Below are 25991 nucleotides of genomic sequence, written 5' to 3' on the forward strand. Positions count from 1 at the left end.
GGCTTTTCTCGATCGGTAAAAGTGTATTGGAGGGGTTAATCCATATTTTTCTACCCCTGTACGGTTGTTTACCTACTTCCTGGTCGACGCCGCCATCTTGTTCTGAAGGAGGACTCTTCCGCTGACGTCGGCGCGGCTCCAGCACGCATGCGCGATTTTTTTTTTTTTTTAACACAGAAGCAAAATGTTTGAATATGTGGTGAACTTCTACATTTTGCATGGTAAATTATACATCCATAAACAAACAAAAATGTGCAAAATGCGTCCTAAATGTAATTTATTCGTAATAGAAATGGAATCACTGAAGAAGTAGCCTTGCATCAACTCAAATTTTTAATTTCAATAAACTCAATTTTAAGGCAACCAGGTTACTGACTTTTTTTTTAAGTTAAACCAACAATATTTTTACAGTGTATATAAATATCAATATTTTATATATAAATATAAAAAAATTCTTACATGCATGTGTATGTATTTATAAACATAATTATAGTCCTATACACACACATTATGTAAATGCAAAGTTTTATTTAGGATGCGATTTATCGTGATTAATTGATTTGACAGCCATTATATTATCTGAATCATGATTGCATGATGTTATTTATCTGGTCTTTCACATTTTTAACAAAACTCGTTCGTGGACTTCTAACGTTTTAGTTGCACGTTGGTCTAACGGTTTTTAAACGTTATTGTTTTAAAACGTTCAGAGAACATTCGAATGTACACTGTAAAATAAAGACAAAGTTTGAAATATAATTGACTTGGATGTTTAAGTTATTTCAACTTAAATTATGTTAAACTGACTTTAAAAAATAAGTTACATCTTGTATAACTAATAAAAAAAGTTTAACATTTCTTAACTTATTTTGATGAGTTAAAACTATGTAAAAACATATGTTGACATAACTTATTGAACATATAATTTTTTACAGTGTAACGTTCCAACATTTTTTGCAAAATGATCAATGATCAAAAGGAATGTTTCGCAGAAAGTTCTTGTAACACACGTGTCTCAGCTGGGTGTGCGATGGGGCTCTTTCTCTCGGCTCTGGGCGGTAAGAGCTCATAGTCCGCGGACTTTGGAAGCTTTGACCTGATTTCATGTTGATTCCATCATCATCAGTGCTGAGTAAACGACACGACACACACTCACACACTGCACAGATCTCAGGGAAATCAAGACATGCGATGTGTTGTTTCACTTTCTAGATATTTATTTTAATTTATTCTTTTTTATATATTGCCTGTATATTTTGTGCTAGAGAGAGCCAAAGGATATTATTATATTTGTGTGGATTGCTGATTTGTCAAATGGATCTTTCTCCAGAGATCAGTGTTTTTCTTCTGTCTCTGACAGCACCTTTTATTCTCTACACAATCAACCATGTGTCCTTCTTACAAGAGTAAGTCTGCATCTTATGTCATCATTTTACAATATTAAAGAATGCATTGACATTAAGCCATGCTAACTCGTTTTTGTTTCACAAGGTCTTGTGCTTAGGTGTGACTTTTAAAGCGTTTTGTGAGGTTTTAACTACCTTATTAGGCCAAAAGAGGGCAACCAACCTCTATTTCATACTTATAGTCATTTTCTGAGGTGATCTGATCACTGAGCTCACATTGAGTCTCATAAAAGCTGATTTTCCCAGTCTGATCTTTTTCCTATATGATTTCATGAAAAGTCAATCAAGTTTCACCCGCAAATGCTCTTAATTCAGTAAAAGATCAATTGTAGATTATTTATACATCATATTAATATTTTATATTTAAAAAAATATATATTAATTTTGTACTATTTTTAATTAATGCATTTTAAGTCTAATTCAATACAATTGCATTGCACTGCACTGTATAAAATTGTTTTGTTGGTTTAACTTAAAAAAAGTAAGTAACCTGTTGCCTTAAAACTTTGAGTTTATTGACATTGAAAATTTGAGTTAATGCAATGAAGAAACTCAAAATATTATTGTATCTGAACTACATAAAGTTTTACAGTGTGATGTATTGCAGTAATGAGAATGAATTGAATGAAAGTCAGCTTTGGCAATCATGGGAATTTACATATAATCCTAAAACAGGCTTATTTTCTTTATCCAAATGATGTTTTTTTCACTTGTTTTTTAAGGGTGGAATGGTGAAATATGACCTCATTGATCATGCAAGATAAAAACAAGCCTCTGATAATCATTTATGATGCCTCAAACGACATGTTTTCTCGTTCAGTCCACAGGTTATACTGGCCATAGGCATCACGGTTTTTACTACGATATTCCTCCTGGCAAACCTCAGCGTCAAGAGTAGAAAATCTACTGACCCTCTCTTCTATGGTAAGTCCAGTAATCGCAGATCTCTTTTCTATCTCAGTTATGTTCTCAAAACACACTGGACTTCACTCAGACATTAAGAGGGTTGTATATAGAACTCTAGGGTTCTTGACTCGATCCTAAAGAACTTCTATTTAAAGTAAGGAAATCAAATTTGAATCAAAATAGTTTTTTGGCTTTTAGTATGAATATGTTCCCCTCATTGTTATCAACAAGCTAGTGCGCTCCAAAACAGTGACACAATTCACATTTAGAAGATATAAGCATTGAAAACTTACAGTCTCTCACTTCCATCAAAAAGCATTAATGATTCTCTCTGCATTTCAGCTTCTCATCATATTTTCTGTCCAATCAAATGCTCTCTAGATTCTAAAGCCCCGCCCTGACATAATAATCACTCACTTGTTCACACGTTTACTATTTTCTATATGTTGAATGGCACATAGTGCACTATATAGGGGATAGGGAACGATCAGACAGTGCACTATATAGGGGATAGGGAACGATCAGACAGTGCACTATATAGGGGATAGGGAACGATCAGACAGTGCACTATATAGGGGATAGAAAACGATCAGACAGTGCACTATATAGGGGATAGAAAACGATCAGACAGTGCACTATATAGGGGATAGGGAACGATCAGAGAGTGCACTATATAGGGGATAGAAAACGATCAGACAGTGCACTCTATAGGCGATAGGAAACGATCAGACAGTGCACTATATAGGGGATAGGGAACGATCAGACAGTGCACTATATAGGGGATAGAAAACGAACAGACAGTGTGCTATATAGGGGATAGGGCACGATCAGACAGTGCACTATATAGGGGATAGGGAACGATCAGAGAGTGCACTATATAGGGGATAGGGAACGATCAGACAGTGCACTATATAGGGGATAGGGAACAATCAGAGAGTGCACTATATAGGGGATAGGGAACGATCAGAGAGTGCACTATATAGGGGATAGAAAACGATCAGACAGTGCACTATATAGGCGATAGGGAACGATCAGACAGTGCACTATATAGGGGATAGGGAACGATCAGAGAGTGCACTATATAGGGGATAGAAAACGATCAGACAGTGCACTCTATAGGCGATAGGAAACGATCAGACAGTGCACTATATAGGGGATAGGGAACGATCAGACAGTGCACTATATAGGGGATAGAAAACGAACAGACAGTGTGCTATATAGGGGATAGGGCACGATCAGACAGTGCACTATATAGGGGATAGGGAACGATCAGACAGTGCACTATATAGGGGATAGGGAACGATCAGACAGTGCACTATATAGGGGATAGGGAACGATCAGACAGTGCACTATATAGGGGATAGGGAACGATCAGACAGTGCACTATATAGGGGATAGAAAACGAACAGACAGTGTGCTATATAGGGGATAGGGAAAGATCAGACAGTGCACTATATAGGGGATAGGGAAAGATCAGACAGTGTAATAATGCTTTCCATTGGGGTGTATGAAGTCTGGTTTCTCGTTAGTGTCAGTGCACCACCGTAGCTCCGGTTCAGAGACACGACAGCACAGAGCGGATCATAGGATGGGCGCAGACCAGAAAATGTATGGGACCCTTTTGAATTCTGCACAGAATGATGTATTTTTTAAGCAATATGGAGGAGATTAGGAGGAGAAACATGTTTTAAATCACTCGACAATACTTTCATATTTAACAGGTTATTCCATTTTTTTTCAAGTGACAAACTACTGTTTACGAGCTACTTAATACATACAATGTAATCAAAATAAAAAATTAATTAAAACAAAATTAATTAATTAATTAAAACCAAATACATAGAATGATTCCATGATGGAACTCCTAAAAGGTTCTACATATGAAGCGTCTGACTGAACACCTTAACGTTCTATATAGAACCTTTTTTTCTAAGAGAAAAACATACTCCTATAATCTTAATTAATCTTATCTGAAGTTTCAGAAATGATCTCAACAGTGTCTCATTCTGCGCTCAGATTTGAGTTTTTCACACATTTTCAAAATTTTTGGACAAAGTTGACGCTTAAATCCTATCAGAGACTTTTTATATATTGAGTTCTCGATATGTCTCTGAAGAGCGTTCTCAGAGAAAGGTATTTCCATGTGGGCCGTGTCGCAGTCATTGAGCTGGTGGACGGCCACTGAATCAGCCCACTGTGATCAATCCATCTCAGCTTCTCTAAAGTTTCTCCAGCCTTTATTTGTCCGGCTGCCAGTGCTTTGAATCCAAAAGCGAGTCGACTTGTCCACTTGGGAATGAGGAATCTCTGGTCTGAGGGCCGCGTGATCGAAATCCTCCTTCACCTGGACAACCGTGAGCCATCATTAGCTCGGCTGTTTGGGAAAGAAATCAATAGTTGGCGAGGAAAAGAAAGTGAAAGGCAGACAGAGACTAAGAGACGGAGAGAGGGAGAGATAAACGAGAGCAGAGTGGTGATGTTTCTAATCTGTGTGTGTTTCAGTGTTTGCAGTGTTTTCCTTCACTTCTGTTATCGGCATCATCAACGCTCTGCAGCAGGATGGGTTCATCAAAGGCTTCATGGACTTTTATATAAGCAAGGTGAGAACACACACACACACACACACACACACACACACACACACACACACAACACACACAACACACACAACACACACACTCACACAACACACACAACACACACAACACACACACTCACACACACCGAGTCCCCATGAGTCTGTGTGCATTCAGGTTGAAGTCCCCACCGGAATAGAAAAACACAGACGCGCACACACACACACACACTGAATTCTTCCTCTCACATCATGTGTTAAAGGGCGAGCCTCACCTGAGCTCGGCGCACTGCATCATGATGAGCTACTGGGACGGAGTGGTCCACTACGGTCTGCTGATCGTCATGATCCACCGCATGAGCACAGGGTGAGGATGAGGATCATGAGATAAACACACACACACACACACACACACACACACACACACACACACACACACACACACACACACACACACACACACACACACACACACACACAAGTATTGGTTAATTATGTAACATGGTCAATAAATTGGTCTGTGACTTTTTACAGATTGACTGTCACTTAATAATGCAACAACCATGTATATGTACACACACACACATATATATTAAAGTGATAGTGTTTGAAAGTGTGTGTCGATCTACAGGAAGCCGTTCCGCAGTTTGGCGCTCATGTGGGCCGGATCTATGATCGCCAGTCAGATCGTCTTAATCCCAGGCATTGTAGTTGGTAAGACACTTTGAACATTGTTTCTGCTAAAAGTGTGTGTGTATATTATCTAATCTACAGGGTCAAACTCAGCTGCGTATGGATGTATTTGTTTCTGTGTTTTAGGTAAATATGGGAAAAACATCCTCCCTGCTTTCTGGAGAAATGCACCTTCTCTGGTTTTGCCCATATGGGCGGCGGCGAAGCTTCTCAACCAGCCGAGAGAGCTGCCGATCATTCCTGCCGACAAGGTGAGGTTTTAGATGAAGGTGTCAAACACATTAAAGGGGTGTTTCTGTGTTTTTTTCTAGGCTTGGTTGTGCTTATGGAGCGCAGTATAACATGTCTTAACACTACTTTTTTTTTTTTTAAACACTGTATTTTTCTTCTATTCTCGCTTTATTCCACACCGCTGTCTGTCCTTTGAACGGCTCGTTTGCGTCCTGCTTCTATGAAGCCCATCCCTCCGAAAAACGCAATGGTCTTAGATTGGTTAGATGGCCAAATGTAGTTTCCTGTATCTTTATTGGCTGTATCTTTATTGGCTGAAGTGCCAAGCACAGGTTGTCTGGAAGCCACGCCCCTTCCCATTACGGGCAGAAGTCTCATCTGCGGAGACTAGCGAGGGTTTATGATGTCACCAACCCAGGAAGAAGCTCGTTGTAGTCCAAACCGGCCATTTTTGTAGGCAATAAACTGCCGTAACTTTAAAAGACAATATCTCCGTTTGCATTGAACTTTCAGCGCTGTAACTTTGCAGATACTGTTTATGCTCAAGCAGCGACATTACACACTAACTAAAGTTAAACAAGCCAAATCGCATGACACCACCCCTTTAATATACACATCACATCAGCTGACAGCACAGCATTGATTCAATCCTCTATGATCTAATGATCAAACTGAGGATAAAAGGTCAAATGAAAAGTGCCTTATAAATAAAATCTATTATTATTTATTATTAGTAAATGGACACACTGGTTGAGTTTCCTGTCGTCTGCAGGTGGAGGTGGAGCAAAAGCGCGCTCTGTTCTCTCGCCCGACGGACCTGCTGCTCACACTCGGCCTCTTCGGCACCATCATCTTCACTGCCTTCAGAGGGTTTGTGAGTATCTGCACATCCATCCCTCTGCCCATTTATCCATCCATCTCTTCCTTCACTCATTCTTTTCCTTGCTTTAACAGGTTATTCTTGAATGTTCTCTGGATTCTTGTTTTTCCTACATCTATCAGTACGAGCCGTACATGAAGGACAGTGTCGGCTTTCCGAAAGTTATGGTGAGTTTAGTAGCTTCAGGAAACATACTGTGAACAATCACACGTTCAGATTTCACATACAATTTTTATAATTTGAGATTCAATAATACTATATAGTGCTGCGGATAGAATCATAACATTTCCATTTTCAATTATTTTTGTGAATCATTATAAATGTTGTGTAATATTTTATCATCAGGTGTTAAATATTTAGCAAATACTATGATTTTATATATATATATATATATAAAATCATATATGACCACTGACAGGTGAAGTGAGTAACACTGATGATCTCTTCATCACGGCTCCTGTTAGTGGGTTGGATATATTAGGCAGCAAGTGAACATTTTGTCCTCAGAGTTGATGTGTTTGACAAGGGCCAAATTGTGATGGCTAGACGATTGGGTCAGAGCATCTCCAAAACTGCAGCTCTTGTGGGCTGTTCCCGGTCTGCAGTGGTCAGTATCTATCAAAAGTGCTCCAAGGAAGGACCAGTGGAGAACCGGCCACAGGGTCATGGGCGGCCAAGGCTCATTGATGCACGTGGGGAGCGAAGGCTGGCCCGTGGGGTCCGATCAAACAGACGAGCTACTGGAGCTCAAACTGCTCCAGAAGTTAATGCTGGTTCTGATAGAAAGGTTGTGGATCGCCGGGTGTGTGTGTGTGTGGCTTACCTGGGGAACACATGGCCCCAGGATGCACTATGGGAAGAAGGCGAGCCGGCGGAGGCAGTGTAATGCTTTGGCCAATGTTCTGCTGGGAAACCTTGGGTCCTCCATCCATGTGGATGTTACTTTGACACGCTCCACCTACCTAAGCATTGCTGAGACCATGTTCAGCCTTTGATGGAAACGGTATTCTGGTGGCTGTGGCTCTTCCAGCAGGATAATGCTCCTGACACAAAGCACAAATGCTTCAGGAATGGTTTGAGGAGCACAACGACCAGTTTGAGGCGTTGACTCGGCCTCCAGATTCCCCAGATCTCAATCCAATCGAGCATCTGTGGGATGTGCTGAACAAACAAGTCCGATCCATGGAGGTCACATCTCGGAACTTACAGGACTTAAAGAATCTGCTGCTAACATCTTGCCGCCAGATACCACAGCACACCTTCAGGGGTCTAGTGGAGTCCATGTCGATACGGTTCAGGGCTGTTTTGGCAGTAAAAGAGGGACCAACACAATATTAGGAAGGTGGAATAATGCTATACCTGATCTGTGTATATGGTAATATTGTTATAATAAAAAATATAATTTAATTAATAATTAATATACAATGCACACATTGAAAATTCACCATTTAATTTATCATGCTATTTGAATGATTTGAGATGCACTAATGCTATGGACAGAATCAGGGCTGACAGCCAGTGACATTAACAGAGATCATGATGATGGAAATATGATGGACTGACAGATTTCATGTCCTGGCAGATGCTGGTGCTGCTGTTCTATGTTTTGCCGCTCATGACAGCGTGTGTTTATGGGCTTTACACTCCGGGATGCACATGGATGTTGGACTGGACGCTGGTCCTCGCAGGAGCTGTAGCTCAGGTAAATATACAGGACCCAGTACTACTACTAATAATAATAATGATATAATCTCTAGTACTTCAGTTCAGTTCATTAATTTATAAAGCACATTTAAAACAGTCACAGCGCTGACCTAAGTGCTGTACAAGCACAAACTAAGGCAACAGCTAGGAAACTACTGGTACAGAATAAAAGGAGGACAAATGAAGTCAGATAGATAAAGTCAAAATTAAACATAGAGATTAGAGACATTAACAAGTGTCAAAAGCTAAGTAGAGATTAAAAACTGATGACGAAAGGGGCTACTCTAAGTTGTACCGGCATGCTGTTCCACAATCTAGGCTCCTCATCTTTGAGCCTAGCACAAGGAACAGTGAGTAAATTTAGATTACTAGATCGTAGGTCACGGGACGGATTATAGGGATGTAGATGTTCAGACAGGTAACTTGGAGCAAGATGATGCAAACATTTGTAAAGAAATAGAAGCATTTTATAGTCAATTCTAAATTGGACAGGCCAAGGAAGAGCTCGCAGAATGGGAGTGACATGATCGAATTTTCCTCAATTCTCTATTAGTATAAAAGCACATTTACTGATTTGTAGTATAAAGCACACACTTCAAAAAATGCTTTTCTTATTTATTATTTTTGTCCTATTTTAAAGCAGCACTAGGTAACTTTTCAACCTTCATAATATATTTTTTAAGACTCTTGTGATGATAAATCGACTTACAATAGGTTGAATGACACGTCTGCCATAGCCTGATGGGGTCTGTATCGTTTTTAATCGTACTTTTAAACTTCGGGTTTCGGGTAGTAACCCGAGAACAAAAAGAACTACAAAATTCGACTTCTTTACGGCATATACGTCACTTCCACCAACACACACACTTCCTTACATTCGGACGTGCGAGCCCAACTTTGTTCGTCGGATAATATAGTCATGTCCGAAGCAGCACAGACAAATAAGAAAGAAAAGGTTTTGTTGGAGGAAAGCAATAAGAGGAAACGAGAGAGTGATGTGATTAAAGGCAGGACGAGGATCAACATGTGACCAGCGTTTGCTCGTCGGCGTGAGCTGAAGGAGGCGTGCCCGACCGATGCTGTCCTGCTTGTTACGGTGATTACCGACCACTTAAACATTGAACTGAAGTATCATATAGATTCTGGAAAACGCTAACCAATAGACTACTATAATGACGCTAGCTTGTAAACGTGAGCATCGTGATTATTTGGCGTTTGAAAAAAATAAAACCCATGAAATTATATTCATATGACATGCTGAAACATGCTACTGACTGTAACGTTACCTGGGATGAAGACATTTCACACGCGCCGCCAGAAGAACTCTAACTCCTCCTGCAGTGTTCAGGGGAACTGTTAGTGCTGCACCGACCCGCGGGACGCTTTTATGAAGTTATTTGGCCCGCACCGCACCACTGTATATATTTTTACAACCCGCCGCGCACCCGCGACCATTAAATAGACATACGGGGTCCGCGGGTTATGAGACGACCCGCTCATCACTAGTTCAGGGCTATCAGGGCTGTCATGTCAACAAATGCACACGCGATGGCATCCCCAGATGTAGGATGACAGATCGTACGACAGTAGTTGAGGACATTACTTTTTCCAAACTGTAGGGGGACCCCGAGAGCAAAAGTAGCCAAGTGCGGCTTTAAGTCGAAAAATCTAAAAATTCTTACTTTAAAGGGGGGGTGAAACACTCAGTTTCAGTCAATCTCATGTCAATCTTGAGTACCTATAGAGTAGTATTGCATCCTTCATATCTCCGAAAAGTCTTTAGTTTTATTATATTTATAAAAAGAAATATAGGCTGTACCGAGTCTTTCCGGAAAAAAACAGAGCGCCTGGAGGCGTATCGTGTGGGCGGAGCTAAAGAAAGACGAGCGCAAAGCGGTGACGTCCTCAAGCGTGGAGAAGAAAACGCTACCCAGATTCAACTAATACAGATATGATCCAGAATAAATTGAACAGGAGAATCAGCAGCATCAGGACGTCCGTCTCTGTGGTATGGACTGTATTTAGGGGCCTTTGTGTGTCTTTACTCGCAGTTTATGAGGACATGATTTGGTTTATGGACTATTGTATGCGACTAAACCTTAGCAGTAGAAAGCAAAACGGCACGTCAGACTAGTGTAACGTTATACAGAGAACAACAGTAGAGTCTGTTAGCGCATTTGAATGACGAAGCGCGCTTTGTGAGAACGCTAGGTTTATGTTTGGGTGGTTTTACAATAAAGAAACTGACACCTATATTAGTCAGCTAAACAAATGTATTCAAACACACACCATAGATCGCATGCTCCATTGATAAATGAACTAACGTTATACACAATCGTGTCGTTTACTGATGTTCACTCACGCGACGATAGCCAACAGCAGAGACATTTGAAGCAGTTTTACTCCCCGGCTGCTTCCAAAGCAGGACCGAACCTTTATCGCTGGGACCGCTCCGTCAAAAACACACTTCTTTGGTAACTGCTGATTTCGTGACGTTCTGACAGCAGTGACCGTGGAGATCCACTTTTGCAACACGACTGAAGTGTGATTTTGTGAAGCTTCCCGTCATTTTTGCGTTGAAATCGGTTCAAATGCAGCGCTGCCTTCCCGGAATGCTGTGCTGAAGCTTGAAGTCGCTCGACGTCACCCAGAGGAATAAAGTGGAGCGCTTCCGGGAGAAAAGCCCGTACGGCCCATACAAGGACATTCCGACCCGTTGACGTCAAGCGGACTTGTACTCGAAAAAAACTCTCCGAAACTTGTGAGAAACCGGAAGGAGTATTTTTGACACAGAAATACTCCATCAAACGTCCAACATTAGTTTTTGAAACTTTGTCTATGTTTAGGATGGGAATCCAAGTCTTTAACAGTGTAAAAAGTTCAGTATGCAGGAAACAGCATTTCACCCCCCCCCCCCCCCCCCTTCTTAAAATAAGAGCAATAATCTGCCAGTGGGGTAAGTAAAATAGTCTTAAAACAAGATCATTTAACTTATTTTAAGCAAAAGCTCACTTAATTTTGAGTAATTCTCCCCTAAAACAAGACAAAAACTTTTGCTTGTCTAGTAAATGCTTCTTAAAGGGTTAGTTCACCCAAAAATGAAATGTCTGTCATTAACTCCTCCCCCTAATGTCGTTCCACACCCGTAAGACCTCCGTTCATCTTCACACACAGTTTAAGATATTTTATATTTAGTCCGAGAGCGTATGCAAGTGTATGCACACTATACTGTCCATGTCCAGAAAGGGAATAAAAACATCATCACAGTAGTCCATATGAGACATCAGTGGGTTAATTAGTCTCTTGAAGCATCAGAAATACATTTGGGTCCAAAAATAACAAAAACTACGACTTTATTCAGCATTGGCTTCTCTTCCGCGAGTGTTTTCAATCCTCAAATAAAGATTCAAACAGTTATCAGCGGATTGATTAATGATTCGGATCGCCAATGTCACGTGATTTCAGCAGTTTGACACACGATCCGAATCATGAATCAATTCACTGATTCATAACCGTTCATATCTTTGTTTGAAGAGAAGACAATGCTGAAAAAAGTTGTAGTTTTTGTTATTTTTGGACCAAAATGAACCATTTTCGATGCTTCAAGAGCATTCTAATCTAGTAAATGCTTCTTAATGTAAGAATTTTTAGATATTTGGACTTAAAACGGGACAAAAATACTAATACCTAAGCCTTTTAGTATTACTAATACTAATACTAAAACCTTTTTGCAGAGCATGTTGTTGTATTTGACTGTGGATCCGATCTCTCCACAGACCCAGTGGACTCACCTGGGAGCGTCGGTTCACTCACGCACACCTTTCACCTACCGGATCCCCAGAGAAGAGTGGCGGACGGTGGTCATAATGAACCTGCTGTATGCGGCGCTGCCCGTCCTGCTCGCCGCACGCTGCTACATGGATCAGGCCTTCTTCATGAAGAGCGTTCCTCAGGAACAGGCCAGCAATGGCAAGAAGAAGAATTAGAATCACAGACAATTCACACGCAAGAACGTGCGTCCTCTTTGCAGGATAGTGCAGCTTCAATTAGGGACATTTCAGAAGAGAGAGCTGCCGGAAACCTCCCTAAACGATCAATATATCAGTGACTACACACTGTAAAAAAATTTAACAAAAAAAAGTTACCTGGTAGCCGTAAAATGTTTAGTTCATTGAAATTAAACATTTGAGTTAATACAATGAACATTTTTTAAGATTCGACAACCTTTATTAAAATATTATTACAAGATTTTGTAAGCATATTAAGTAATTATGTGTTTTATTTGTGATGACGCAGTGAAACATGCGTCAAAATAATATTTTGAGTTTCTATTTATTAAACAAATTTCCTTCATTGTATCAACTCAAATTTTTAATTTCAATAAACTCAAAAATTTAAGGCAACCAGGTTACTTACTTTTTTAAGTTAAACCAACAAAAATGTTTTACAGTGTAGTGACTACATTTGTATCTGCCAATATTAGTGTGTTTTTAAAATTCCCAATGAGCCCATCACTCTAAACCCAGTTAATAGAATTCTCAGAATGTTTTGGAATGTTCAAACAGTTTCCCACGGGTCATTTTGACCCGGAACGCATTTTTTAAATTGAGTGTTCATCGGAGTGTTCATTGTCGCACTTGAACCACGAATACACACCCAAAAAATTTACTGGATTCGAGGAGATTTGTGGTTGAAATTTAAAAAAAGTAACAAATCCTTCCCTCACGGATCAATTTGACCCCCACAGGAATAATGGAATGTGAGGAATGCTTCGGTACACAAAAAAACAACAACTAAAAATACAAAAACTTTACCAAAAAATGATTTGATAATGTCTACATGTGTTTCTGACTCCTTGTGGAACTGCTCATGTGCTCCATATAGAGCTACATAAGGCCATCTAGGTTAAAGAGTCATGAAATATCATTTAATATAAAAAAAAATTCCCCACAAGAGGTCGGCAAAGACACACAAATTGACCCAATGTGAGATATTTTAAGCTGATTTGAGAGGGTTTATGCATGTTGTTTTGAATTTAAGCTGAAAGAATGTACTTAAATTATATTATTTATTTAAAGGTAAATAAAAAATGCATTTAAAAATGTATAAAATAAATTATAAAAAGGAAATAATTTTTCTGGACATAAAAAAAGTATAATTTTAGGGCTTGGGTCATTTTGACTCACGAGGGAAGGATTTGTTCCAGAATGCGAGGAGAGGATGAGGGTCGAATGTTTTAAAATGTTTTTTGTTGTTGTTGGTTATATGAACATTCCATTCCGTCACTCTTCAAACATTATGAGAACGTTACTTTTAAATGTTCTCTGAACATTCCGAAACACGTATTTAAAAAACATTAGACAAACTTTATTCCAGATAAAGTTCCATAAACGATGTATGTGTTTGCGTTGGTGTTTGAGGAACATTATTAAAGACCGGATAACGTTGAGTGAACATTTTATTAACATTACTGGAAGAACGTTTGTTTATAACTTTGAACAGAACACACTGTCAGAAAAAAAAGGTACAGTGCTGTCACTGGGGTGGTACCCTAAGGTTCAAAACTGAAATATGTACCTTTAAGGTACTAATGCGCACTCCTAAAGTACTAATATGTACCACTTAGGGGTTAGTAAAATACAAATATCTGCCTTTTCACTTTTGTACCTTAGGGAACCGCCCAAGTGACAGCACTGTACCTTTTTTTCTGAGAGTGCATTAGACATCACACATTCTAGCGTTACATGTTTTTTCTATGCTAGGTTATAAAAGTAATAAGTCATAACATTACCATTATCATTTTTTGCCAGTATCAGTGTGATCAGAATATTAGACAGGTGCCTGATTTTATAAATTTTTTTATAAGCATGGCACTGCAAAAAAGGACAGTCAACTAAAACTGATATCCCTAGAAAAAAAAATCATCAGTTTTTCATTTTTACATTGTGTTTTGTGGCTTCTGTGCGTGTGTGTGTGTGTGTGTGTGTGTGTGTGTGTGTGTGTGTGTGTGTGTGTGTGTGTGTGTGTGTGTGTGTGTGTGTGTGTGTGTGTGTGTTTGAAACTCTTTAGGTTTATCTTGGGTCAGTTCATGAAATCTCAATAAATCTGGACTAGACTTGCATCAGAGATGTTTGATGGGTGTGTCCTGATCGTGTGTGTGTGCGTGTGTGTGTGTGTGTGTGTGTGTGTGTGTGTGTGTGTGTGTGTGTTTGAAACTCTTCAGGTTTATCTTGGGTCAGTTCATGAAATCTGAATAAATCTGGACTAGACTGCTTCAGAGATGTTTGATGGGTGTGTCCTGATCGTGTGTGTGTGCGTGTGTGTGTGTGTGTGTGTGTGTGTGTGTGTGTGTGTGTGTGTGTGTGTGTTTGAAACTCTTCAGGTTTATCTTGGGTCAGTTCATGAAATCTCAATAAATCTGGACTAGACTTGCATCAGAGATGTTTGATGGGTGTGTCCTGATCGTGTGTGTGTGTGTGTGTGTGTTGTAGTATTTAAAGTTTACATTATTAAAACAAATCCTGATCTCACAAAAAGTCATTTGGGGCACATTTGACCGATTTTAGTCTTTTTATATATGATATAAATCATTTCGTTCTTTTATCACGTGTTCCTGGCAGATTCAACCAACTGTTTCATTCTGACGTTATTTCATGTAGTTTTCCCAGCACTATGAGAAAGTTTCTGTGGTACGATGATTTGTCAGCGGTGTCATCAACCCTCATATCTCTCGTCTTGTGAAATCCGCTGTTTATTATTCTTTGCGTTAGGCTCCAAAGGGAACGTCGGGGCACAGGTTCAGCAGGGAGAGATATTAATAGTGTTGCAACATGCAGTGGAACTAGAAGACGAATGACTCATTTAAAGGTATCATGAACATTTCTTTGCCTCGTCCTATCGAATCTCTGACCTTTGCTCTGATGACATCATCGGGAGGAGTGTAGCGTCACTGGCCCAGTGACCTCTTCCCCGGTTACCATCAGACAGATGTGAGCGAGTTAAATCAGCTGATTACATCATTGTGGCCCTATTTTACCGATCTGAGTGCATGGTCTGAAGCTCACGGCACAGGTGCTCTTATTAGGGTCAGAGCTGGACAGTCACTCAGCTCATTTACTTGAGTACTGTACTTAAGGACACTTTTTGAGTATCTGTACTTGAGCATTATATTTTCTGGAATCTTCTGACTTTAACTCCACTATATCTGAAAGACAAATATTGTACTTTTTGCTCCACTACATTTCTATCAAGGTCCTCGAAGTCGAAAGTCGTTTCTGTCGCAGCTTTAAAAGTCAGTGGAAGATTTTTTTCTTCTTTAAAAGGTGTTTGGGTTTTTGCAGAAAGCCTTTCAGGAATCACTCTTGTAGAGTCTCGTGAAGTTCAATGATTTCACAGCATTTATTAAACACTGATTTATAGTTTAGAGCAAAATGGAACACAACGGATGTCAAAATATTGACTTTGACAAGTATTCACATAAAAAAAGTTGATTCTGTCTTCAGTGAAGGTGAACAGTGTGAGAATATCAGATGTGTATCAGTGTATTGGATCCGTGCATTCGGCCTTAAAGAGACAGCAGCTTTATAAAGGGCTTTGTAACTTTTATACAAGTATTTAAATGAGTTTAAGTTAGTCGTTTGTTGGATTAGAGCATCACTGCCTGGCCTAAACCATCATGATGGCATAATGTGCATTTATAAATTATAAAATAATGCGGCGACATAAAAAAGGAAATTTACTTTTGATACTTAAGTTCTTTTAAAAACGAATAGTTCTGTACTTTTACTAAAGTAAAAATCTGTTTATACAACTTTCACTTGTAACGGAGTTATATTTGACCAGCAGTACTTTTACTTTTACTCAATTAATGAAGTACTTTGTCCACCTCTGTTTAGGGTGTGTCCAAATCCACGAAATTAGCAAAAAACTCTTGTGTCACGCCTCCCTTCACATTGCGCCGGGTGTGATAGGGCCCTGTATCTACAACATTCCTGAAAATAAATATACAATTGAATTAAAATTACTATAAAATTTAAATGTATGGTTCATCGACATCTCTTCTCTGATGACGAGGGCGGGGCAACCTGTTACTCACATGAGATCCACCAATAGCAAATCACAAAATCAAGCCCCGCCCTACATTTGCTCTTGTTCGAAAAGCTGTACGGCACAATAGAGAAGAAAACACCAGTTCGTACACTGTAAAAAATTATTTAGAAAAAAAGTTGGTTGCCTTAAAATTTTGAGTTCATTGAAATTAAAATTTAATACTATAAAAAATACTATAAAAAAAATTTGAGATTCGACAACCTTTATTAAAATATTATTAAAAGATTTTGTAAGCATATTGGGTAATTGTGTGTGTTTTATTTCTGATGACACAGTGAAACATGCCAAATAGTGCTATTTTCATGATTTATCAAAAAAAAATTGTTGTTCAGATACAAAAATATTTTGAGTTTCTATTTATTAAACTAATTTCCTTCATTGTATCAATTCAAATTTCTAATTTCAATAAACTCAACATTTTAAGGCAACCAGGTTACTTACTTTTTTAAGTTAAACCAACAAATTTTTTTTTTTTTTTTTACAGTGTACGTATAATATGCCATAAAGTCAGTATCATATGCACGTAAAAAACTGTGTACCATATGCACACCAAAACTAACGAGATTGCACACTCGTACTATTTATACGCGTTTTCGTGAGATTGGGCTCTTAATGCCGAATTTGAACATTTCTGCAATGATGATGTCATGCTGCATTATTCATAAGGATGGAAATATATATATCATCCGACAATGATTTGATTAAATTACAATACAATTCTAAAAATGATTCAGATTCTTCTTCAGTTAATAATTTTCAGTTAAAAAATATGCTGACTGGGGGAAAATTTACTAAACTAATGTGTCAAAATATGTAAAAAAATAAATAAAGGAAATTAAGCATTCAATTCTGGGTGTTCATTACCATAAAAAATTACGCATCGTGTAAAAACTCTAGTTCTTACAGTTTTTGCCCGTTGCTTGAACACATTTTGCAAAACTTCACTCATTGTGCCAAAACTACTCACACAAGTAATCATGACACTACACTGGGAAATATACCATTCACATCTGTGTCAAACTGAAACTCTGCTATCAAAACCTAACATTCCTTTGTCAAAATGTAACTCTGATGACAATGATACACACTTGCATAATATCAATACACTTTCAGATCAGGGGGAACACACTAGTCTACTTTATTTAAAACAATGTAGTCTTTAATTGTCACTGTTTTTATTCAGTTCATCAGTTAGCATTCTGTGAAGCAATGCAACACTTACAGTTTCTGGTCTTTTTTTCCAACTAAGGTTTACACAACCACCAAAAATGACAGTACTGTTACAAATGACATAATACTGTACATCACAGTACTATACTTCACACTACAGTACGATCTCAATGGTACAGTGCTATTTAGTGTGCTGTATGTTACGCAAAAGTATGTAGATACAGAGACAGTCTGGAATGGAGAGTTGCTGTTTTCCAATCTGAATGTCCTTATGATGGATGAACTGTGAACCGGCTTAGATGTGGTGGACTCTTGCCCAGCTTCCCTCACTGTCAGGCCATGACTTACCACATCAACCACCAAAGTAGGGCGGCAGTGGCTCAGTGGTTCATGTAGATTGTCTATAAACCGAAAGGTTGGTGGTTCAATCCCTGGTTCCACCTGACCAAGTGTCGAGGTGTCCTTGAGCAAGACATCTAACCCCAGCTGCTCCCGATGAGCTGGATGGCGCCTTACATGGCTGACACCGCCGTCGGTGTATGAATGGGTGAATGTGAGGCAAAAATGTAAAGGGCTTTGGATGGCCATAGGGTCTGTTAAAAGTGCTATAAATGCAGTCCATTTACCATTTAAAGTTGCTCTAATATCATCTGAAATATTGTTCTGTAGCCTCTTTGACCATCTCTCTCTCTCTCTCTCTCTCTCTCTGCCTCAATGCTTGCAAAGTTCTCAAAATGGCTTATCTAAGGCCTATTTGTGGTTGGCTGATAGGCGTTCAGTTTTGCAAGTAAAGGTGTAAGTGTGTTGCAGAATTGAAACAAGAGTGCAAAGCAGTGCTTTTGTTTAATGAATGGGTACAAGTGTTTGAGGGATGGTAAGAAAAGCTTCAAGTTGTCTTACTTTAGTCTAAGCATGGGTCTATAGTGTTCAAGCAACGGGCAAAAACTGTAATGTATAGGCCAACCTCAAAATTGTTTTTGGCTGATGCTCCTGTGGTCTAATGACGTTAATGGACTATAAATGGATTCTGATTTACCTCAAATGTGAGGGTGAGGGTTTGAGTGTCTCTGTGTGGCACTGGGACTCGAACAGATGTCTCTCAGATCGCAGCATTAGGGTTTCAGAAGCTCAGTGATGCCGGCTAGTTCTTCTGGAATTACAAACAGCATGTTTAACTATTGCGTTCGCGAAATGGAATGCTTTGATGCGCGGTAACCGTGGCAACACAGACTACCAGCTCATTATCTTAAAGCAGTCTCTGGATCAGCTGCTAATGGCTGATCTTTATCTGTCTTTGAATACACATGAAGGGCTCCAGCCAGCCGGATAAATTAACCATCTATTCCTCAGTTAAAGATGTTTATTCAGACACTGATAACCCTGAGGACAGAAACAAATGATGCTTTTACCCCAAACATTTAGCGAACATTCCCTTTTAGAATGTTAAACATTATGATAATGTTACTTTTTAATGTTTTCTGAACATTCTAAAACAAGTAGCAACATTTAAAGGGTTAAGCCGCATTCACACGGGGCGTAGGCGTTAACGCTTGACGGAGGGCGTGGCTGAAGCTGGGTGCTGACGCGATCGTCATAGTGACAACAGCCAATCACATTAACTTGCCGCTTGGACCAAAACACAACACAAAAAAGCGCCTTTTTTGGTTGTATGTGCGAGTGCGATTGCCCGTGTAGTTGTTGTCAGCGCACTGCACAGGTGCACGAAGCTGTTAAGTACATTAAATCCTGAAAAAGCGCCGACAGCGGGAAGAATATCACGTAGTGGTCCAGGAGCTGCGTCTGGATTTTTAACGGTCTATGGTCTGGATGGTTCACGGAGCAGTAATGAACGCAATTGGCTAGCGTCTGCTGTAGGATATTTGCATACGGCGATCTGATTGGATGACGCCTGCGCTGGCGCTTGAAAAGTTGAGAATTCTTCAACTTCTGCCGCTTGCAACCTTGCAACGCGAGTGAAGCGCCACGACGGAACCCACAATTCAGTTCGGCAACGGATGATGTCACCCATTCAAAGTAAATGGGAAGCGTTAACGCCTACGCCCCGTGTGAATGCGGCGTTAGTTTCACCCAAAAATGAAATGTCTGTCATTAACTCCTCCCCCTAATGTCGCTCCACACCCGTAAGACCTCCGTTCATCTTCACACACAGTTTAAGATATTTTATATTTAGTCCGAGAGCGTATGCAAGTGTATGCACACTATACGTTGCTAGGCAACGTGGGGGAGAGGACGCTGGCGTTGTCTGTTCGCCGCTTCTCCACCCACAACAAATCATGTTAATGTACTATTAGATTTACATTTTATTTTATTTCCTTATGTTTGTGACTAGTCTAACAGTCAGAGCTACAATTGGGACTGTTGCTGATTGCTGGCAGCCACTGAGAAGTCGTTGTTCGTCGTTTCGCCGTTTCCAACCGCTTCTCTAATGTTTATGTTTGAATTGCTGCGGTTGGTTTCTGGTTTGGAGGACATTTGATGTTTTTCGCCGCGGGTGCTCACTGGTGGTCTCCCTTGGGCTTAAGCTGCATGGTGGCTGAAGTTTGCACCGGGCTAGCGTCATCCGGGCTCTCGTCGTCGGCGTCCGGCATGATGTTGGGATGTTCTGCTTCTCGGCTGCGCCGCTGTTCCGTCCTGCATTGCGACCGTGGAGCGACATCTGCGCCGGCCCCGGTGTGTCCACAGAAGTGCCCGGAGGAATGTTCTGCCTCTTGCATGGTGCTGCAGCGATCCCCATCGTTTGAATCATCATGAAGAAGACCCATCATCTGGTCTTCAGCTGTCGTGCCTCGGCGATGTCATCGGGACACTGCCGCTGGGAGAAATCTGAAACATGGAGTGGACCACAGTGTGCTGCGGAGCTAACAGAGACTTCCACCATCAGCTGTTTTCTGTCCACCATCAGCTCTGCTTCTGTCCACCATCAGCTCTGTTTCTGTTCACCATCAGCTCTGTTTCTGTTTCTGTTCACCATCAGCTCTGTTTCTGTTCACCATCAGCTCTGTTTCTGTTCTGTTTTCTGTGTTGGTTGATTGTTTGTAGAATTCTATATTTTTACTTGTTATTCATTTTTTGTTGTTATTCCCCCCCCCCCCCCCCCCTTGTTGCACTTTGAGATTCTTTGGAATGAAAAGTGCATTATAAATAAAATCTATTATTATTATTATTATTATTATACTGTCCATGTTCAGAAAGGGAATAAAAACATCATCACAGTAGTCCATATGAGACATCAGTGGGTTAATTAGAGTCTCTTGAAGCATCCGAAATACATTTGGGTCCAAAAATAACAAAAACTACGACTTTATTCAGCATTGGCTTCTCTTCCGGGTTTGTTTTCAATCCTCAAATAAAGATTCGAACGGTTATGTATCAGCGGATTGATTCATGATTCGGATCGCCAATGTCACGTGATTTCAGTTTGACACGCGATCTGGGTTGTTTTAACCCATTGTTGGGTCAAATATGGACTAACACAGCAATTGGGTTGTTTTAATCCTGCGGTTGGGTTAAATATTTGCTTAAAACAACCAAGTTGCAGGGTTAGTCCATATTTGACCCAACATTGGGTTGTTTTTTACCCAGAATTTTTTAAAGAGTGTAGCCAGAAAGTTTGAAGTAGTTTTAAAAGCTATAGATAAATGGATGGATAGATAATACATATTAGACTGTGAGAGTGTGTGTTGTTAACATGAATTAGGATGTTGATAGCTTTTTGTAACACACTTCTCACATGATTTAGGATGTTTGCTAACAGGTTTTACACATGTAGCTAACAATTTAACACATCGCTAGCATTATTTAACATGTTGGTAGCCTAACATGTTTTAACACATCGCTAGCATGATTTAACATGTTAACATGAATGAATATTTTGCTAGCAGTTTGGTAGCATGTTTTTTTTAAAAACATTTCTAGCATTATTTAGCATGTCACTAACATGATTTAGCATGGTGATAATATGTTTTAACTTGTTAGCATAAATAAGCATGATTCCGCATAAATTATCATTTTGCTAACGTAATTTAACATTTTATTATTATTATTTTATCATGAATTAACATTTTACTAGCATTATATGACATTTTTTGCTAGCATGTTCAAACATTTTAACTTGATTTAGTATTTTGCTAGCATGTTTTAACATGTTTTTAACATTCTGCTTGTATGATTTAGAATTTTGCAAGTATTTTGTTAGCATTAATTAACATTTTGTTAGCATTATTTAAGATGTTAGTATTATTAAACATGAATTAGCATGTTGCTAGCATGTTTTAACATTCATTAGCATTGTGTTAACAATGTTTTAGCATGTTTTAGTATGTTGTTAACATTAATTTGTATGTTGCTAACACAATTTAACGTGAGATGTTTTAACATTTCACTAGCATATAGGCATTGGAATAACATTTTGTTAACATGAATTAGCATGTTGCTAACTTTTTTTTAGCACATTGCTAGAGTGATCCTGCTAACATGATTTAACCTGTAGCTACCATGTTATTAAAATGGATAAGCATTTTGTGAGCATGAATGAAGATGTTTTAGCATTAATTAACATGTGGCTACCATGTTTGCTAACATTAATTAGCATGTTTTACATTTAGCATGTCGTAAGCTAATTGCTAGGCTTGCCAGTGATAGACACCGTGAATGAAGCTTAAACCCTCTATTAGAGTTATTGTATTAAATTTACTCAATGTAAGTCTTAGGGACTTTTATGATTTTTAATCTTCATGTTTAAGAAATCCATAAGTTGGATCAGTTTGAAAACATACAGCACACAGAGTCAGAAGAGTCCGAAGGTCTGAGTTTGGCGGTTTTAGCTTCAGCTCTATGAGATACTGTCTAAAATTTGGCTCAGAAGAAGAAGTTGTTTATATAGTAGATTTCTCAAGCCTACGCTCTAAAAAAGGCTAGGTTGTTTTAACCCAATGTTGGGTCAAATATGGACTAACTCAGCGTTTGGGTTGTTTTAACCCAGCGATTGGGTTGTTTTAATCCTGCGGTTGGGTTAAATATTTGCTTTAGACAACCCAATCGCTGGGTTAAAACAACCCATCTGCTGGGTTAGTTAATATTTGACCCAACATTGGGTTGTTTTTTACTCTGAATTTTTTAGAGTGTAACTAACCAACACTTGCCTCTCAGACAGCATTAATTCAATAAAGTTATGCATACCTTATACTCACCATCTCATAACACTGGCATATTTAGACCGGATTCACTTCAAAAATGAGCAAAACGCATCATGGAGAAAGAGAAAACAGATTCGCACCCCTTCAGGAGGAGGAAGCGGGTCGCAGTTCTGATCCAATCAGTTTTATTGTTGGTTGGTTTGAGTTTAATAAAGAACAAAACACATCAACAAACGAGAAGTGAAGCCATAAAAACATCAAGGTTTGATTCATCTGAAATCAGGATTTCATTCGCTCATGATGATAGTGTCAGTTCTGCAAAAACTACTGAACGTGATTATAGACGAGCGAATCAAAAACATGACAGATGATGTGGAAAACTAACTCCATCCGATTTATATACAGAAGAAAGTGAGGGAGGGATCTGGATTATTTCTCATCATGTTATAAATAAACACAAACAGATCCAGATTCACACAACACATCTGCTCCAAAACCTAGTGCTCCCTACATAGGCAGCATCCAAAGGTAGCACTTTATTAACACACATGTGTGTAAAATAATGCATTACTTAGAATAAACGTTTCATCCATATTTTGCACCACTGAGGGAAATGTATATTTAGCGTCATCCCACAAACTGGAATATATTTCATTGAGCTTTTTCCAATACATTCTGGGAGTTGTCTAGTTAGGCAGCTCACTAGGTTTAGGAGCTGCAGAAAAAACATATACTTACTTTGTATTTTTGGCTTGTTTTCCAATATAAATATCCAAACATTCTTAGATCAAGACAGACACACACACACACACACACACACACACACACACACACACACACACACACACACACACACACACACACACACACACACACACACACACACACACACACACACACACACACACACACACACACACACACACACACACACACACACACACACACACACACACACACACACACACACAATAATATAAAATAAGTGAGTTTATACTTAAAATTAAAACTTACAGGGGAAAATAATTTTAAGTTTTGTTTGACCTCATTGGCAGATACTTAAAGGTTTTATGAATAATGCATTATGAATTGCAAATTTGAATTATGAACCTTATAATGCATTGCATGATCTGATGAATAATTATAACCACACATATAGAAAGTATAATGCATTAAAATTTCAAACAGAACAAGGATTCGGTGAATATTATAAGGCATTTCAACTTTAGTTACAATTATTTATGAAAAGATGTAATGCATTAATGCACATTATGAATACCTTTATAATGCATTATTAATAAAGGCTTTAGGGAAAGTGTTACTGACATAATTTCTTGTTTTAAGCATTAATTAGTTAAAAAAGAATGAATAACTTCAATTTATGAATGTTTATCTGGGTAAATCTTCACTTAAAGCCTTTATACATAATGCATTAATTATGCCGTGTAATGCACTGTATGATATCATGAATCTCACATCTTTAGAAAGTATAATTGCATTAAAACACACGACAAACAACCAATTTCTGATTGAACAAAGAATCTGCAAATATTTTAATGCATTTTAACCTGACAATTATTTATGAAAAGATTTAATGCATCATACATAAAGGCTTTAAGTAAAATGTTACTGATATTTTTTCTTGTTTTAAAGATTCGTTTGTATAATTTTTTTTGTAAAAAGAAGACTTTTAGTAAATGTGTCTCGGTTTAAGAATGTTTAGATATTTGTACTGGAAAAGACAAAAACACTTATTATGATTGTGAACTAATTACACTCTAAAAAATTCAGAGTATAAAACAACCCAGTGTTGGGTCAAATATGGACTAACTCAGCAGTTGGGTTGTTTTAACCCAGCCATTGGGTTGTCTTAAGCAAATATTTAACCCAACCGCAGGATTAAAACAACCCAACCACTGGGTTAAAATAACCCCATTGCTGGGTTAGTCCATATTTGACCCAACATTGGGTTAAAACAACCCAGCATTTTTTAGAGTGTAATGAGTGTCATCTTTAAAAACTGCACAAACGAAAAAACACAATCACAAACACACGTACACACACACACACACACACACACACACACACACACACACACACACACACACACACACACACACACACACACACACAAACATTTTGACATGTTACCAAGCAACAGGCATGTTAAATGAATCTGAAACTCCTCAACACGCCATAATCACACAAGCTTCATCAGGGTGAGAATAAACTGACATACCAGAGAGGGAAGAGGAAACCACACACCAATGTGTCACAACGCAATTCATAAAGTATGCATTCATGCATAAACCTTCTCAGTTTTCTCCTTCAGGTCGAACATATTGATCTTTGTGAGTGACCTGAATGAAAGCCTCTGGTTTAATCATTCTGATATTTGAAGGAAACTGTATCGCCTCCTTCAGGATTCAATGTGCCTGCGTTTGTTTCAGACAGAAATGATTGACTCTGAATCGCTCTGATCACACAGATGACAAATTGGCCTGTAAAGTGATACCTGTCAATCATGACAGTTTGATGTGTAAAGCGACACCTGTCAATCATCCCTGTGTGACGTGGGAAACGTTCCAGAGCTTTCAGACGATAAACCAACTGATTCGATCACAAACTCACGTTCAAGTTGGCTCATATTTCTCCTCAACATCAAAATGAAAGTTATATTTTACATAGGAAAAGCTTATTTCAGGAACATTAGGATTTTTGGAATTTTTAAGATTAACCTCGCTAGAAATTTGATGTTCCCAGAACGTTCCCGCTGATGCCTAGGGCTTTGCCTGGTAATGTTCCCAGAATGTTTCAAGACAGTTACGGTGTGGAAATCTTTAAAAGGTTGGGGGACGTGGTTTGCCGGACCTTCAAGGAACACTCAGGACATTCTCTGAATATTTGGTGGACCTTCAGGGAACATTCAGGATGTTCTGGGAATGTTTAGGGGGCCATCTTTGATTTGGAAAATTTGATGTTCCCAGAACGTTCTCAGAATGTCCCCGCTGGTGTCAAGGACCTCGCCTGTTAACGCTCCCAGAACGTTTCGAGACAATCATGGGGTGAAGGTCTTTAAAGGTTTGGGGGGGCATTATCTCCTTCACGGAACATTCAGGATGTTCTTGGAACGCTTAGAGGCCAATATTTTATTTGGAAAT

At 39.0% G+C, this 25991-nt stretch overlaps 3 protein-coding genes across 3 annotated transcripts in view; 1 reads left to right on the forward strand and 2 right to left on the reverse strand.

Moving 5' to 3' along the window:
• sbno2a (strawberry notch homolog 2a) overlaps positions 1-110 on the reverse strand; it is a 64514-nt gene extending 64404 nt beyond the window's left edge. Inside the window, 1 exon segment of the mRNA XM_067452865.1 lies at positions 77-110. The gene's annotated coding sequence lies outside the window, so the exon portion shown is untranslated.
• Positions 111-1138: 1028 nt separating this feature from the next.
• tm6sf2a (transmembrane 6 superfamily member 2a) lies at positions 1139-13015 on the forward strand. The gene is made up of 10 exons (XM_067452868.1): positions 1139-1406; positions 2227-2330; positions 4815-4912; positions 5151-5254; positions 5519-5601; positions 5707-5831; positions 6584-6685; positions 6766-6858; positions 8274-8393; positions 12172-13015. Exons 1-10 carry the CDS (start codon positions 1315-1317, stop codon positions 12379-12381), a joined length of 1131 nt encoding a protein of 376 aa, XP_067308969.1. The 5' UTR covers positions 1139-1314; the 3' UTR covers positions 12382-13015.
• Positions 13016-22998: 9983 nt separating this feature from the next.
• ncana (neurocan a) overlaps positions 22999-25991 on the reverse strand; it is a 115551-nt gene continuing 112558 nt past the window's right edge. The window contains exon 16 of the mRNA XM_067452866.1: positions 22999-25991. This exon is cut by the window's right edge and continues 1750 nt beyond it. The gene's annotated coding sequence lies outside the window, so the exon portion shown is untranslated.

The sequence above is a fragment of the Pseudorasbora parva genome, chromosome 9, assembly GCF_024679245.1.
Source record: "Pseudorasbora parva isolate DD20220531a chromosome 9, ASM2467924v1, whole genome shotgun sequence".
NCBI classification, from domain to species: Eukaryota; Metazoa; Chordata; class Actinopteri; order Cypriniformes; family Gobionidae; genus Pseudorasbora; species Pseudorasbora parva.

What these genes read in the sequence shown, in the direction of transcription:
- tm6sf2a (XM_067452868.1), top strand. Translation starts at nt 1,315, where the DNA reads ATGGATCTTTCTCCAGAGATCAGTGTTTTTCTTCTGTCTCTGACAGCA. An exon ending in TCACTGCCTTCAGAGGGTTT is followed by an intron (nt 6,686 to 6,765) that starts GTGAGTATCTGC and finishes TTGCTTTAACAG; the next exon opens with GTTATTCTTGAATGTTCTCT. An exon ending in TCGGCTTTCCGAAAGTTATG is followed by an intron (nt 6,859 to 8,273) that starts GTGAGTTTAGTA and finishes ATGTCCTGGCAG; the next exon opens with ATGCTGGTGCTGCTGTTCTA.